This window comes from Trachurus trachurus (assembly GCF_905171665.1).
Source record: "Trachurus trachurus genome assembly, chromosome: 10".
NCBI classification, from domain to species: Eukaryota; Metazoa; Chordata; class Actinopteri; order Carangiformes; family Carangidae; genus Trachurus; species Trachurus trachurus.
Window position 1 is genome coordinate 19,329,599 of NC_139894.1, and position 13,977 is coordinate 19,343,575.

The 13,977-nt window shown below is 41.7% G+C and overlaps 3 protein-coding genes across 3 annotated transcripts in view; all 3 read right to left on the bottom strand.

The window, feature by feature from the left end:
- The window catches only part of LOC310993089 (protocadherin gamma-C5-like), a gene marked incomplete at its 5' end in the record, with an annotated part of 337,145 nt that overhangs the window by 320,298 nt on the left and 2,870 nt on the right, over window positions 1-13,977 (bottom strand). The window lies entirely within an intron of this gene.
- LOC310992896 (protocadherin gamma-A11-like) lies at window positions 1,335-3,803 on the bottom strand (the record flags this gene model as incomplete). Its single annotated transcript, XM_083981127.1, has 1 exon — window positions 1,335-3,803. Exon 1 carries the CDS (start codon window positions 3,729-3,731, stop codon window positions 1,335-1,337), a length of 2,397 nt encoding a protein of 798 aa, XP_083837253.1. The 5' UTR covers window positions 3,732-3,803.
- LOC310992898 (protocadherin gamma-A11-like) lies at window positions 6,344-12,877 on the bottom strand (the record flags this gene model as incomplete). The annotated part of the gene is made up of 3 exons (XM_083981129.1): window positions 6,344-6,352; window positions 6,750-8,482; window positions 12,226-12,877. 3 exons carry the CDS (start codon window positions 12,875-12,877, stop codon window positions 6,344-6,346), a joined length of 2,394 nt encoding a protein of 797 aa, XP_083837255.1.

Genomic DNA, 13,977 nt, shown 5'->3' on the forward strand with positions numbered 1-13,977 from the left:
GACACCAAGAGTTTGAATGTATTATAGCAATTTTCCATTACTGGTGTGCATCATCTTCGAAATCCCTTATCGGATGATTTGGCCATAATTTTTGAATGAATGCTCAAATTAATGGGACTTCACAAAGTGTAATGGGACACAGAAATATTTACATAATTTCACTCGGATTTAAATATAGTGGATGGTTGATCTCATTTGCATTGGGAAAAAAACAATTACAAGCGCTTTGATCAGGGGGAATCCACCGAAAGCTTTTCATAATGAAACCAGAACAACATTCCCCAAATATTATTCTTTGATCACACATGGCGTTTTTTCACGTTGAAAGGTAGATGTAAAAATCGACCAAGCCAATCTATCTAAATCTTTTGGCAAAGATAGAATATTTCTTTAAACATTCAAGTCTGTCGCGTGGGTTCACTCAAAGACCACATGAAATACAAAGCAGGCAGACTAAAGATTCATTTTGCATACAAACACCACTGATCAAACTGACAAAATTATTTAGTCGTTGCACTGTTTCATTATAATCAATTTTGACTTCAACGAGAATTAAACTAAAGACAAACGAGGGATTAACTCCCTTTAAATATTTACACGTTAATAACAGTATGTTAGTAGGTAGGAATACTTATCACTGACTACAAATAAATTAATAAACTTAAGTTCAACTATCGGTGTTGTTTTAATGCATAAAAATATATAAGTGTACTACACAGCAAACATTTTATGGGACCCGGTTGTGTAAAGCAAAACTAATAGGCTGGGGCGCTCCAGGGGCTCACATCGTGGAGGCATTGTTGAATTAACCATACATTTGACTCCGAACTATGGCCGTTACAGCATGGCTTTTCCCTCCCTCCTAAATTTCGCATCTGTCTCCACTTCCCCGCGCAAATAGAGAAACGTGGCCCACAAATAACTTTAAAGATAGAGGGGAAAAGACGAAGCATTAAAAAACAGCACGACATGAACAAGCGGTAAGTTCAGGACCAAGGACAGCAACACAACGAAAAAGCCAGTAGTACTCCAAAGCACAGAGACAACAATGTTTGACCAAATGATATAGTCTGAGAGGGAAAGGTGCAAAAGACGATTAAATCTCTCTCTCTAAAAAAAAAGAAAAAAAACATAATTTGACAATTCTGGACAGCATGATGGAAAAACAAATTACCAAAACTAGAAGAAAACACTCAGTGTGACTATTTCGTAGGAAATTAAGCTCATGAATTTGCGTTGAAGGTTATTCTTGCATTTTATACGTGAATTAAAATTAAAATGATAAGTCGTTAACTGTAGGACAGTGGTGTGAAAATGTTCAACTTCATTCATTCTTACGAAAAGACGAAAAAGGCTGACATAAATACTTGTTTTGCTATTGAAGACATTACTGAGATACAATTAGAAGTATAGGTGAAACACGTGACACGTATTCCTACCTCGGGAGAAGCATCACTATCTCCAAATGCATCAGCAAAGTCTGAAGCACTTTTCCTCAGAGTCTGGTCAGCAGGAAGTGTGTTGTCGTTGTAAGACGTCACGAACTTAAAGTCACTGGTTCTAGAACCTGTTGTCAGGTAGGCGTCATAATTGTAAGTGCTGCGTAAAGTTCCTGTGCCGTCAACATCTGCGTAATTGGGAGGGAGATAAGCGCTGGGGATGGCGACTGCTCCGTCAAACAACAGTCTGGGCTTTCTCCTCCGACAAAACCTCACACCCAGGACGATGATGATGAAAGTCAGAAAAAAGGTGGACACTGACACCAGAGCGATGATCAGGTAAGAGGTCAGTTTGGAGTTCCTCTCATCATAAGAAATGTCCTTCAGTTCTGGCACCTCAGCCAAGTTATCAGAAATCAGTAAATACATGGAGCAGGTGGCAGACAGAGAGGGCTGTCCGTTATCTTTCACTGCCACAATCAGGTTCTGTTTCATGCTGTCAGACTCAGAAATGTCCCGCTGTGTCCTGATCTCTCCGCTGTGGAGACCAATAGTGAAAAGTCCCGGATCAGTGGATTTGACTATATGATAGGACAGCCAGGCGTTCTGTCCAGAGTCCGCGTCCACTGCTATCACTTTGGACACCAGAGAGCCTCCGTGTGCAGCTTTGGGGACCAGCTCGGTCATGAAGGAGTTGCCCTCCGGGGCGGGGTACAGGATCTGAGGAGAGTTGTCGTTCACATCTGATATGAAAACACTGACGGTCACGTTGCTGCTGAGCGGAGGAGAACCGTTGTCTCTGGCCATCACGTGGACTTTAAAGCTCCTGAACTGTTCATAATCAAACGACCTGACAGCGTGGATCACCCCCGTGTCTCCGTTCACAGACAGATATGAGGACACCGGGGCACCGTTCACCTCACCAGGTAACAGAGAATAAATCACTGTACCGTTTTGTCTCCAGTCGGGGTCTCGAGCACTAACGGAACATAAAGTGGAGCCAGGTTTGTTATTTTCAGTCACATATGCGCTGTACGACTGCTCCTCAAACACAGGTGGGTTGTCGTTGATGTCAGCTACAGATAACTGAACAGTTTTAGAGGAGGACAGAGGTGGAGAGCCCTCGTCAGTGGCAGTGATTGTAATGTTGTAATCAGACACTAGTTCACGGTCCAGTTGTCCTGTGGTCACCAGAGAATAATAATTTTTAATTGAAGGAACCAACTTAAAAGGAACATTTTGCTGAATGGAGCAGCGGACCTGTTTGTTATTGTCTGAGTCTCTGTCCTGCACGTTAATGATCCCCACCTCTGCACCAGGTGACACGTTCTCAGGTATGGGGTTAGACAGTGATTTTAGTTGTATCACTGGAGCATTATCATTTTTATCCGTAATTTCAATCATTAACGTAGCATATGAGACTAAACCCAGACCATCTTTGGCGCTGATCTGCAGATCATATGATGATACTTTCTCATAATCAATAGATCCAGCGACTCTCACCTCTCCCGACTTCGGGTGTAAAGAAAATGCATTGCTAGTTTCACCTGAAACATGGTCAAATCCATAAGTAACTTCACCGTTGACTCCCTCGTCTGCATCAGTTGCACTCACTGTGACCACCAACGTTTCTAGAGGAGAGTTTTCAGGCAGACTGGCTTTATAAACGGTCTGGCTAAACACTGGTACATTATCATTAGCATCCAGGACAGTGACGTGTATGGCTACAGTACCTGATCTCTGAGGAGAGCCGCCATCAAATGCGGTAAGCAGCAGCATAATCTCGTTTTTGTCTTCTCTATCCAATTCTCTCTCTAAAACTAACTCACAATATTTTCTTCCGCCTGTCTTTGTGTTTACATCTAATTTAAAGTGACCATTCTCCTGAAGTGAGTAACTCTGAACAGCATTTTCTCCAATGTCAGCATCATGCGCCTCTCCTAAAAGGAACCGTGCACCCTTAACTGCTGATTCCTGAATTTCAATTCTGAGTGAATCCTCGTTAAACTGTGGCGAATTATCATTAATATCTTGAACGCGGATGCTTATACGGTGTAGCTCTAGTGGATTTTCCAATACGAGTTCTTGTTTCACAACACACGAGGCCTTTTTCGCACAAAGCCCGTCCCTGTCAATCCTTTCTTGTACAACCAAGTCTCCGGTATTGAGATTTACACCGCAGTACTGAACGTTGTCGTCCTCTGTATCGATACGAGCCTTTCGAGCAGACAGCCTGCTCAAATCAAGTCCAACATCCTTAGCGATATTTCCAATCACAGATCCACGTTTCATCTCCTCCAGAACAGAATAGCTAACGTCTCCATGAACAAGATGAAAGGCAAGAAAAATGAATGCAAGGCCGTAGTGCAGCGCGAGTCCGTTATGTCCCATTGTTCCTTCTAGTGAAAAAAGACGACTACAGCTACAAAGACGCCTATATAGCAATATGTCCCAACAGTGATTCCCTCACGGAGCGCTCATGTAAACTGTAGCACAATAGCAGAATCAGGGTTTGAAATCGTTGACAGTGAAGGGTGGAGAATGATCAAGCCTTCTCGTTTTTTGGTGCACACTGACACCATGAGAGTTATTTTGGTATGACAAGGCAATGTATTATTTCTTTTTGAAACATTCAATATACCGGTCGAAAGAATCCTGTTCATCAACACAGGAACAACAATGAAATGATTTACTTTAAGGAAGCATGATTTACACTTGTAAAGCAAGAGATATTTCAAACTGTTGAAATCCACATAAATGTATTTTGTATCTCAGATACGTGTTTCAAATTGCCTAGTATGTAAAAATGTAAAAAGCACAGGGAATGAGAAGGCAACACTGTGGAAATATTTCCATTGATCTCTCGTATTTTCACTACTTCAAAGGGTAAACGGTCCAATCAGCAGAGTAAGTACGGCGTAGCCATGCAGCCTACAACAAAAACTTTCGAAACTGTTTTTTCTGCAAGTCAAAATAACATGGGGGGAAAAAAAGTTATACAAGTATTTTTTTATTGGTAGGATTGGGACTTCATTTGACTGTTGACTTAATTCTTTACGATTAAAATCATATCACCAACAGACAAATACCCCGAGTTCATACATCAAAGTTACACACAGATAGTATTTGGAATGATGACTTCCGTTCAATAATTTTGAAAGGCCAGAAATTTTTTTTCTCTCCTATGAAAACACTCTGTGGATACTTAAATCTACTTCAGTACGTCTCAAAACGTTACTTTCATTGTTTCTGTAGTAAACACCAAATGAAACAGAACTGTCATTTCAGCTGCTCAGCTGGAAATATACCACCCACCAAACAAGAGACTATGCGAGTTTCACCAAATGACACAATCTTTCTGTGACACTCGCTGATAAATAATGACTGGCGTTTTTTTTTCATTTAGAGTGTGCGCATATTTATCAATGGCAACAGAAGTTTAAATAGTGAATTACATGTTTGACAGAACTATCCACACCAGCGAGGACAATGAAAACGGAATTGCAGGGTTAAAAAGACATGCATCTTACTTGATGGCTGTGTTGTAAGGCCGTGTCCCTTTGATAAAAATAACTATAATGCTTATGTGAGGATCCTTAATAAATAACTAAGATAATAATAAAAAATAAAAGGTGATATTTAAGATAGTTAATATCAAAATCTAGCCTGTGTCCATGGGGGAGAAATACATTCTGGGCGTTTCAAAATTGTTAAACGAAATCATTCCAAATACAGTACTATATCTCTGTGTGTATCTGTGATGTAGGAACTCTGGTGATATGATTTTAATCGTAAAGACTTAAGTCTTTAATAAATACCTAAAATAATTAGGTGATATTTAAGACAGTTAATATCGAAATCTATTTGTTCGTGGGAGAGAAATCAAGTACGTTTAGTACAGACAATATCAAGAGAATTTTACTGAAATAAAACTGAAAAAGAAAAGTATTAGGATCGAATTAAGATAATGAAACTATTATATATGCTACAGAAGAAATCCGAGGCTCTGCCAGAGTTAACCACCAAAGAGTTTGGCAGAGGAAAAATGGTTTACTTCAAATATTTTTCGAATGATGATGACAAAGAGCAATCAAGAGAGCAGCGAGTACCAGAGAACGAGCCTTGAGGTCATGACCCGTAGAATACAAATAGAAAATTTCTCCGTACCTCAGGAGAAGCATCGCAATCTCCAAATGCGTCAGCAAAGTCTGATGGACTTTTCCTCAGAGTCTGGTCAGCAGGAAGTGTGTTGTCATTGTAAGACGCCACAAACTTGAAGTCACTGGTTCTAGAACCTGTTGTCAGGTAGGCGTCATAATTGTAAGTGCTGCGTAAAGTTCCTGTGCCGTCAACATATTATAATCAATTCCGACTTCAATGAGAATGAAACTAAAGACTAGAGAGACTTACTTCCTGCAAATATTCACACGTTAATGGCAGTAGGTCCTTAATATCATGCACTAACAAACAAGGAATGCTTCTCATCGACTACAAATGATTTCATTCACTTCAGTTCAACTATCGGTGTTTTTTTTTTACTGCATAAAAATATATAAGTGTACTACACAGCAAAGATATTATGGGACCCGGTTGTGAAAAGCAAAACTAATAGGCTGTGGCGCTGCAGTGGCTCACATCGTGGAGACATTGGTGAATTACCCATGAGTCCCCTCTCCCTCCTAAATTTATATATATTATAAATATATATATACCCTTCCCCGCGCAAATAGAGAAAAATGAATACCTTTAAAGATAAAGGGGAAATGACGAAGCGTTAAAAAATTAAAAATAAAATAAAATAAAAAACACCACGACGTGAACAAGCGGTAATTTCAGGACCACGGACAGCAACACAGAGGAACGCCAGTAGTACTCCAAAGCACAGACACCGATGTGTGAACAAATTATATAGTCTGAGAGGAAAATATACAAAAGAGGAACACATCTCTCAAAAAGCAACACAATTTGACAATTCTGCACACTATGTAAAAAGAAATGACCAAAACTAGGGGGAAAACGACAGGAAGAGGATTACTTGCGCTCTGTGGTGTAACATCAGGCTCAGTGTGACTATTTCGTGGGAAATTAAGCTTATGAATTCGCGTTGAAGGTTATTGTTTTATTTTAGACATGAATTCAAATTAAAATGATAACACGTTAACTGTATGACAGTGGTGTGAATTTTACTTTTAACTTCATTCATTCTTATGAAAAGACCAAAAAGGTTGACATAAATGTTTACCTTTCTTTTGAATGAATTACCGAGATACAATTATAAATATAAGTAAAACAAGTTACACGTATTCCTACCTCGGGAGAAGCATCACTGTCTCCAAATGCATCAGCAAAGTCTGATGGACTTTTCCTCAGAGTCTGGTCAGCAGGAAGTGTGTTGTCATTGTAAGACGTCACGAACTTAAAGTCACTGGTTCTAGAACCTGTTGTCAGGTAGGCGTCATAATTGTAAGTGCTGCGTAAAGTTCCCGTGCCGTCAACATCTGCGTAATTAGGAGGGAGATAAGCGCTGGGGATGGCGACTGCTCCGTCAAACAATAGTCTGGGCTTTCTCCTGCGACAAAACCTCACACCCAGGACGATGATGATGAAAGTCAGAAAAAAGGTGGACACTGACACCAGAGCGATGATCAGGTAAGAGGTCAGTTTGGAGTTCTTCTCATCATAGGAAATATCCTTCAGTTCTGGCACCTCAGCCAAGTTATCAGAAATCAGTAAATACATGGAGCAGGTGGCAGACAGAGAGGGCTGTCCGTTATCTTTCACTGCCACAATCAGGTTCTGTTTCATGCTGTCAGACTCAGAAATGTCCCGCTGTGTCCTGATCTCTCCGCTGTGGAGACCAATAGTGAAAAGTCCCGGATCAGTGGATTTGACTATATGATAGGACAGCCAGGCGTTCTGTCCAGAGTCCGCGTCCACTGCTATCACTTTGGACACCAGAGAGCCTCCGTGTGCAGCTTTGGGGACCAGCTCGGTCATGAAGGAGTTGCCCTCCGGGGCGGGGTACAGGATCTGAGGAGAGTTGTCGTTCACATCTGATATGAAAACACTGACGGTCACGTTGCTGCTGAGCGGAGGAGAACCGTTGTCTCTGGCCATCACGTGGACTTTAAAGCTCCTGAACTGTTCATAATCAAACGACCTGACAGCGTGGATCACCCCCGTGTCTCCGTTAACAGACAGATAGGAGGACACCGGGGCACCGTTCACCTCACCAGGTAACAGAGAATAAATCACTGTACCGTTTTGTCTCCAGTCGGGGTCTCGAGCACTGACGGAACATAAAGTGGAGCCAGGTTTGTTATTTTCAGTCACATATGCGCTGTACGACTGCTCCTCAAACACAGGTGGGTTGTCGTTGATGTCAGCTACAGATAACTGAACAGTTTTAGAGGAGGACAGAGGTGGAGAGCCCTCGTCAGTGGCAGTGATTGTAATGTTGTAATCAGACACTAGTTCACGGTCCAGTTGTCCTGTGGTCACCAGAGAATAATAGTTTTTGATAGAAGGAACCAACTTAAAAGGAACATTTTGCTGAATGGAGCAGCGGACCTGCCCGTTATTCTCTGAGTCTCTGTCCTGCACGTTAATGATGCCCACCTCTGTACCAGGTGACACGTTCTCGGGTATGGGATTAGACAGTGATTTCAGATTTATCACTGGAGCATTATCGTTAACATCAGTAACATCTATTATGACCACAGCGTATGAGGTTAGCCCTAAACCATCTTTAGCTTGCACTGTCATTTCAAAAGAATTCCTCTCCTCGAAGTCGATCACACCAGTAACTCTGATTTCTCCTGTCTTGTCATCAATAGAAACTACATTTACATCATCGTGGGAAACGTGACCAAACTGATATGTTACATATCCATTCACTCCTTTATCTGCATCAGTAGCACTGACTTTAATTACGATGGTATCAAGATGAGAGTTTTCAGGCAGACTGGCTTTATAAACGGCCTGGCTGAACACTGGAGCGTTATCATTAGCATCTAACACAGTGACGCGTATGATTACGGTACCTGATTTCTGAGGAGACCCACCATCAAAAGCTGTGAGAAGCAAATTCAGCTCCTCTTGTTTCTCTCTATCAAGTTTATTTTCTAATACGAGTTCAACCTTATTACTGTCAACAGCAAGAATAAAGTTGTCATTATTTTGTAGGCTGTACCTCTGAACAGCATTTTGACCTATATCTGCGTCATGGGCCTGCTCGATTGAGAAGCGATTACCCTTCTCAGACGACTCACTTATTTCCATTTCAATCAAACTCTCTCTGAATTTGGGCGCGTTGTCATTTACATCCTGAATGTGAAGGCTTACACGGTGAAGCTCTAAAGGATTCTCTAATACCAGATCTACTACTACCACACACGATGGTTTCTTGCCACAAAGACTTTCTCTGTCAATTCTCTCCATTGCTGTCAAATCCCCAGTACTCATATTAATGTCACAGTATCGCTTGCTGGATCCCTCAGAATCAACACGAGCCTTTCGGAAAGATACGGTCATCACATCAAGTCCAATGTCCTTCGCTATATTTCCAATAATATAACCTCGTTTCGCCTCTTCGGGAAGAGAATAACTCAGGTCTCCAAAAACGGGAGGTAGCGTTACAAGAAAAGAAGCGATATAGAAGAGCAGATGAAGCGCTGAAAATCCTTTGTCTCCCATTCTGACGTAAAAGGCGTCCTCACTATATCCAATTTATTCTGTCAAGTGCGACGAAACATAATCTGGCCAGGCGATTAATAAGGCAACACTTCACGGGAGTGTACACGATCAAATAGGATCGAAAATCTAGCAGTTTTTCTGAGTCATATGGAAATGGTACATGCAACGGTAGAGGGTGGAGTAGTGAGAGCTTATTTTCTGTCGGCCCACAGCGACACCATGAGTCACATTTCATTTCTACAGTCGATGAAAAAGCAGTCAAAATGGTTCAACCATTAAGGCCAATATTCGTTCATGTTCTTGTGAACTGCGAATGTCTTTCTTATTGAAAACACACGTGATTAATCGATTTTAATTGGCTCTCCGCTAGGGATTTCACCAGTTGAGGTCTGCTATACTTGGGTTGTTGTGGACCTGTATCATCAAACGTTACAGTAACTTTATGTTTTGAGAGTTGGTCTGAGTCTATCTATGACATTGACTACAGATAAACGCATTCTTTCGGAGACCGTGGTGGAAAAAAAACTATTAGGCTACTATAATCACTATTTTCTCAATATTTCTCAGCCAGGTATTATAATAAAAATTACTTATTATTATTTTGTAATTGTGAGGACAGCGGAGCGATGGGGAGAAAAGACACGTCCTGTTGAGGGTGCGCCCTTTCAGACTGTTTCAGCACCACGGACAGAGATACAAAGAGCTTACTGTGAAGGCATGAAATAAATTGAATGTTGAGTTGATTTATTTGTCAATGATTTTAGATTTTACCAATGGGAATAAAAGACCCTTTCACGAAAGTAAAAACTGACTGATGCTTACACCCGACGCTACAACTTGAATTTGGCTCAAGTATATCCCTGTTGTTTCTATCATGCCTTTATAAGTGACATTCAGTAACATGACAACCGGTTGAACTATTTCACAGGGGAAACTATTCAATCGCAAAATATGCTTTTTACCTTTAGAAGAAAATAGGTATAGCAAAATTGATCTTTGTCCAGTAATCATATTGACGTTGTTTTTTAAAACAAGGCGTGGAAAAATGTATTTCATCAAAAGAGCACCGAGGTGGACAAAATGGGGGAAACACAAGTTTGGCAAAAAGGAAAAAAAAAAAGAACAACTACTAGAGAGTATGATGGTTCCAGTGGGGGGGGGGGGGGGGGGGGGGGGGGGGGGGGTGGAGTAATTATTGTTTCCAAATGTAATTTTCAATGACTGGCGCAACGGTTACAAACACATAGGCTTAATTCGGAAACAAAAACGCTTACTGCGGTCAGTCAAAAGGACATTCAATAATTCCACTTAAGATGCCGTAGGTTAAATACCACTTAAGTAGTTTGAGATATTCCTACCTCTACAGATGTCTCCAACTCTTCAAAGGGGTCAGCAAAGTCTGAAGCACTTTTCCTCAGAGTCTGGTCAGCAGGAAGTGTGTTGTCGTTGTAAGACGTCACGAACTTAAAGTCACTGGTTCTAGAACCTGTTGTCAGGTAGGCGTCATAATTGTAAGTGCTGCGTAAAGTTCCTGTGCCGTCAACATCTGCGTAATTAGGAGGGAGATAAGCGCTGGGGATGGCGACTGCTCCGTCAAACAACAGTCTGGGCTTTCTCCTGCGACAAAACCTCACACCCAGGACGATGATGATGAAAGTCAGAAAAAAGGTGGACACTGACACTAGAGCGATGATCAGGTAAGAGGTCAGTTTGGAGTTCTTCTCATCATAGGAAATATCCTTCAGTTCTGGCACCTCAGCCAAGTTATCAGAAATCAGTAAATACATGGAGCAGGTAGCAGACAGAGAGGGCTGTCCGTTATCTTTCACTGCCACAATCAGGTTCTGTTTCATGCTGTCAGACTCAGAAATGTCCCGCTGTGTCCTGATCTCTCCGCTGTGGAGACCAATAGTGAAAAGTCCCGGATCAGTGGATTTGACTATATGATAGGACAGCCAGGCGTTCTGTCCAGAGTCCGCGTCCACTGCTATCACTTTGGACACCAGAGAGCCTCCGTGTGCAGCTTTGGGGACCAGCTCGGTCATGAAGGAGTTGCCCTCCGGGGCGGGGTACAGGATCTGAGGAGAGTTGTCGTTCACATCTGATATGAAAACACTGACGGTCACGTTGCTGCTGAGCGGAGGAGAACCGTTGTCTCTGGCCATCACGTGGACTTTAAATCTCCTGAACTGTTCATAATCAAACGACCTGACAGCGTGGATCACCCCCGTGTCTCCGTTAACAGACAGATAGGAGGACACCGGGGCACCGTTCACCTCACCAGGTAACAGAGAATAAATCACTGTACCGTTTTGTCTCCAGTCGGGGTCTCGAGCACTAACGGAACATAAAGTGGAGCCAGGTTTGTTATTTTCAGTCACATATGCGCTGTACGACTGTTCCTCAAACACAGGTGGGTTGTCGTTGATGTCAGCTACAGATAACTGAACAGTTTTAGAGGAGGACAGAGGTGGAGAGCCCTCGTCAGTGGCAGTGATTGTAATGTTGTAATCAGACACTAGTTCACGGTCCAGTTGTCCTGTGGTCACCAGAGAATAATAGTTTTTAATAGAAGGAACCAACTTAAAAGGAACATTTTGTTGAATGGAGCAGCGGACCTGTTTGTTATTGTCTGAGTCTCTGTCCTGCACGTTAATGATGCCCACCTCTGTACCGGGTGACACGTTCTCGGGTATGGGATTAGACAGTGATTTCAGATTTATCACAGGGGCATTATCATTTATATCAGTGACATCGACTTTAACTTCGGCGTACGATGTTAGCCCTAAACCATCTTTCGCTTGAACTCTCATGTCAAAAGATCTAATTTTTTCAAAGTCAATTACACCAGTAACTTTAATTTCTCCAGTTTTAGGATCAATTGAAAATACATTTACATCAATGTCAGAAACGTGACCAAACTGATACGTCAGGTATCCATTCACTCCTTCATCTGCATCAGTAGCACTGACTTTAATTACGATGGTATCAGGAGGAGAGTTTTCAGGCAGACTGGCTTTATAAACGGCCTGGCTAAACACTGGGGCGTTATCATTAGCATCCAGCACAGTGACGTGTATGACTACGGTACCTGATCTCTGAGGAGAGCCACCATCTAGAGCCGTGAGAAGTAAATTCAGCTCCTTTTGTTTCTCTCGATCAAGCGTATTCTCCAGTACGAGTTCAACCTTGTTACTGTCAACAGCGAGAATAAAGTTGTCATTCTTTTGTAAGCTGTACCTCTGAACAGCATTTTGACCTATATCTGCGTCGTGGGCCTCCTCAATGGAGAAGCGGTTACCCTTATCTGCTGACTCACGTATTTCCATTTCAATTAAACTCTCTCTGAATTTGGGCGAGTTGTCGTTCACGTCTTGAATATGAAGACTTACTCGATGAAGCTCCAAAGGATTTTCTAACACCAAATCTATTTTTACAACACATGATGGTTTCTCGCCACAAATGCTCTCTCTGTCAGTTCTTTCCGTTGTGATCAGATCGCCGGTACTTAGATTAATGTCACAGTACCGCTCATGTGTCTCATCAAAATCAACACGGGCGTTTCGGGAAGACAGGGTCCTCAGATCAAGACCGAGATCCTTTGCAATATTTCCAATAACAGAACCTCGTTTCATCTCTTCTGGAACAGAAAAACTCAGATCTCCATAAACGACGGGAAGCGTTACAAGGAAGGAAGCCAACAAAAAAATCCAACGAAGCGCTGAAAATCCTTTGTCTCCCATTTTGACACAAAAGACGTCTTCCCCTTATACAACCTACTCTGTCAGATGCGATGAAATAAACCTGTCCAAAAAGTCAGTAACGCAGCACTTTACAGCAGTGTACACGATCAAATAGGACAGAAACATTTACAGCATCTCTGAATAATCCAGTACTGATATCTATGCAGCAATAGTGGGTGGAGTAATGAGAATTTATTTTCTGTAAACCCACAGCGACACCATGAGTCCATTTTCATTTTAACAATAGGTGATCAAATGGTAAACTGGATAACCAGATGATATAAATATTCACTCGCGTTTTATGTGCTGCACGTGGCTGTTATTTAGTGAAAATACACACGTGAACAATCTACTTTGCTCACGACAGGGATGTAAGCATTAGCCCCTGTTGAGTTCAGATGCTGTACAAAGTGCCCCTGTATAGTATCAAGAAAAGAATGCATTTGCTTTTCCTTTTCAAAAGATGGTTTGGAGTCTACACGTGAAATAGACAACATATGGGCACATGGGCCTGCAAAAAAGCAACTTAACTTTCGGTATGACACTGCACATTTCGCTAATATATTGGTGTTTGATTTTTATATGGGTTAAACTGTGAGTGCTAATCGCTCTATATTAGTCAGTATTACAAAAAAAGATAAATCATTGTGATTACTAGCATTATTTGTAACGTGGCGGTGTAGAAAAAGACACGTCCTGTTGCGGTTGCACTACAGCCCAAAAAGGCTCCCAAATGTCTAAAGAGCAACCGCAACAGGACGCGTTTCAGCACCAAGGACAGAGACAGCCGGAGTTGCCTTGGGTGAAAGCATAAAGACACAGAAAGCGGAGCAACTGCGCTTATGACGTAGAGACAGTGTCACCTAAATACAAACTCACTGATCCGTACACCGAAATCTTTAGCCTTTTACAAAGATTGTGGCTTAATAATATCCGTGCTGCTTCTATCATATCTTAAAAATGACTATCAGTAACACGTGATGATGGCTGATACAAATATTTGACAGGAGATGAGGTAGAATTTGGCGAAAAATAGTTGGAAAAAACGATTTTGCTACAGGTTATGTCATTGAATAGAATTTTTTTTTTCACTAACTATT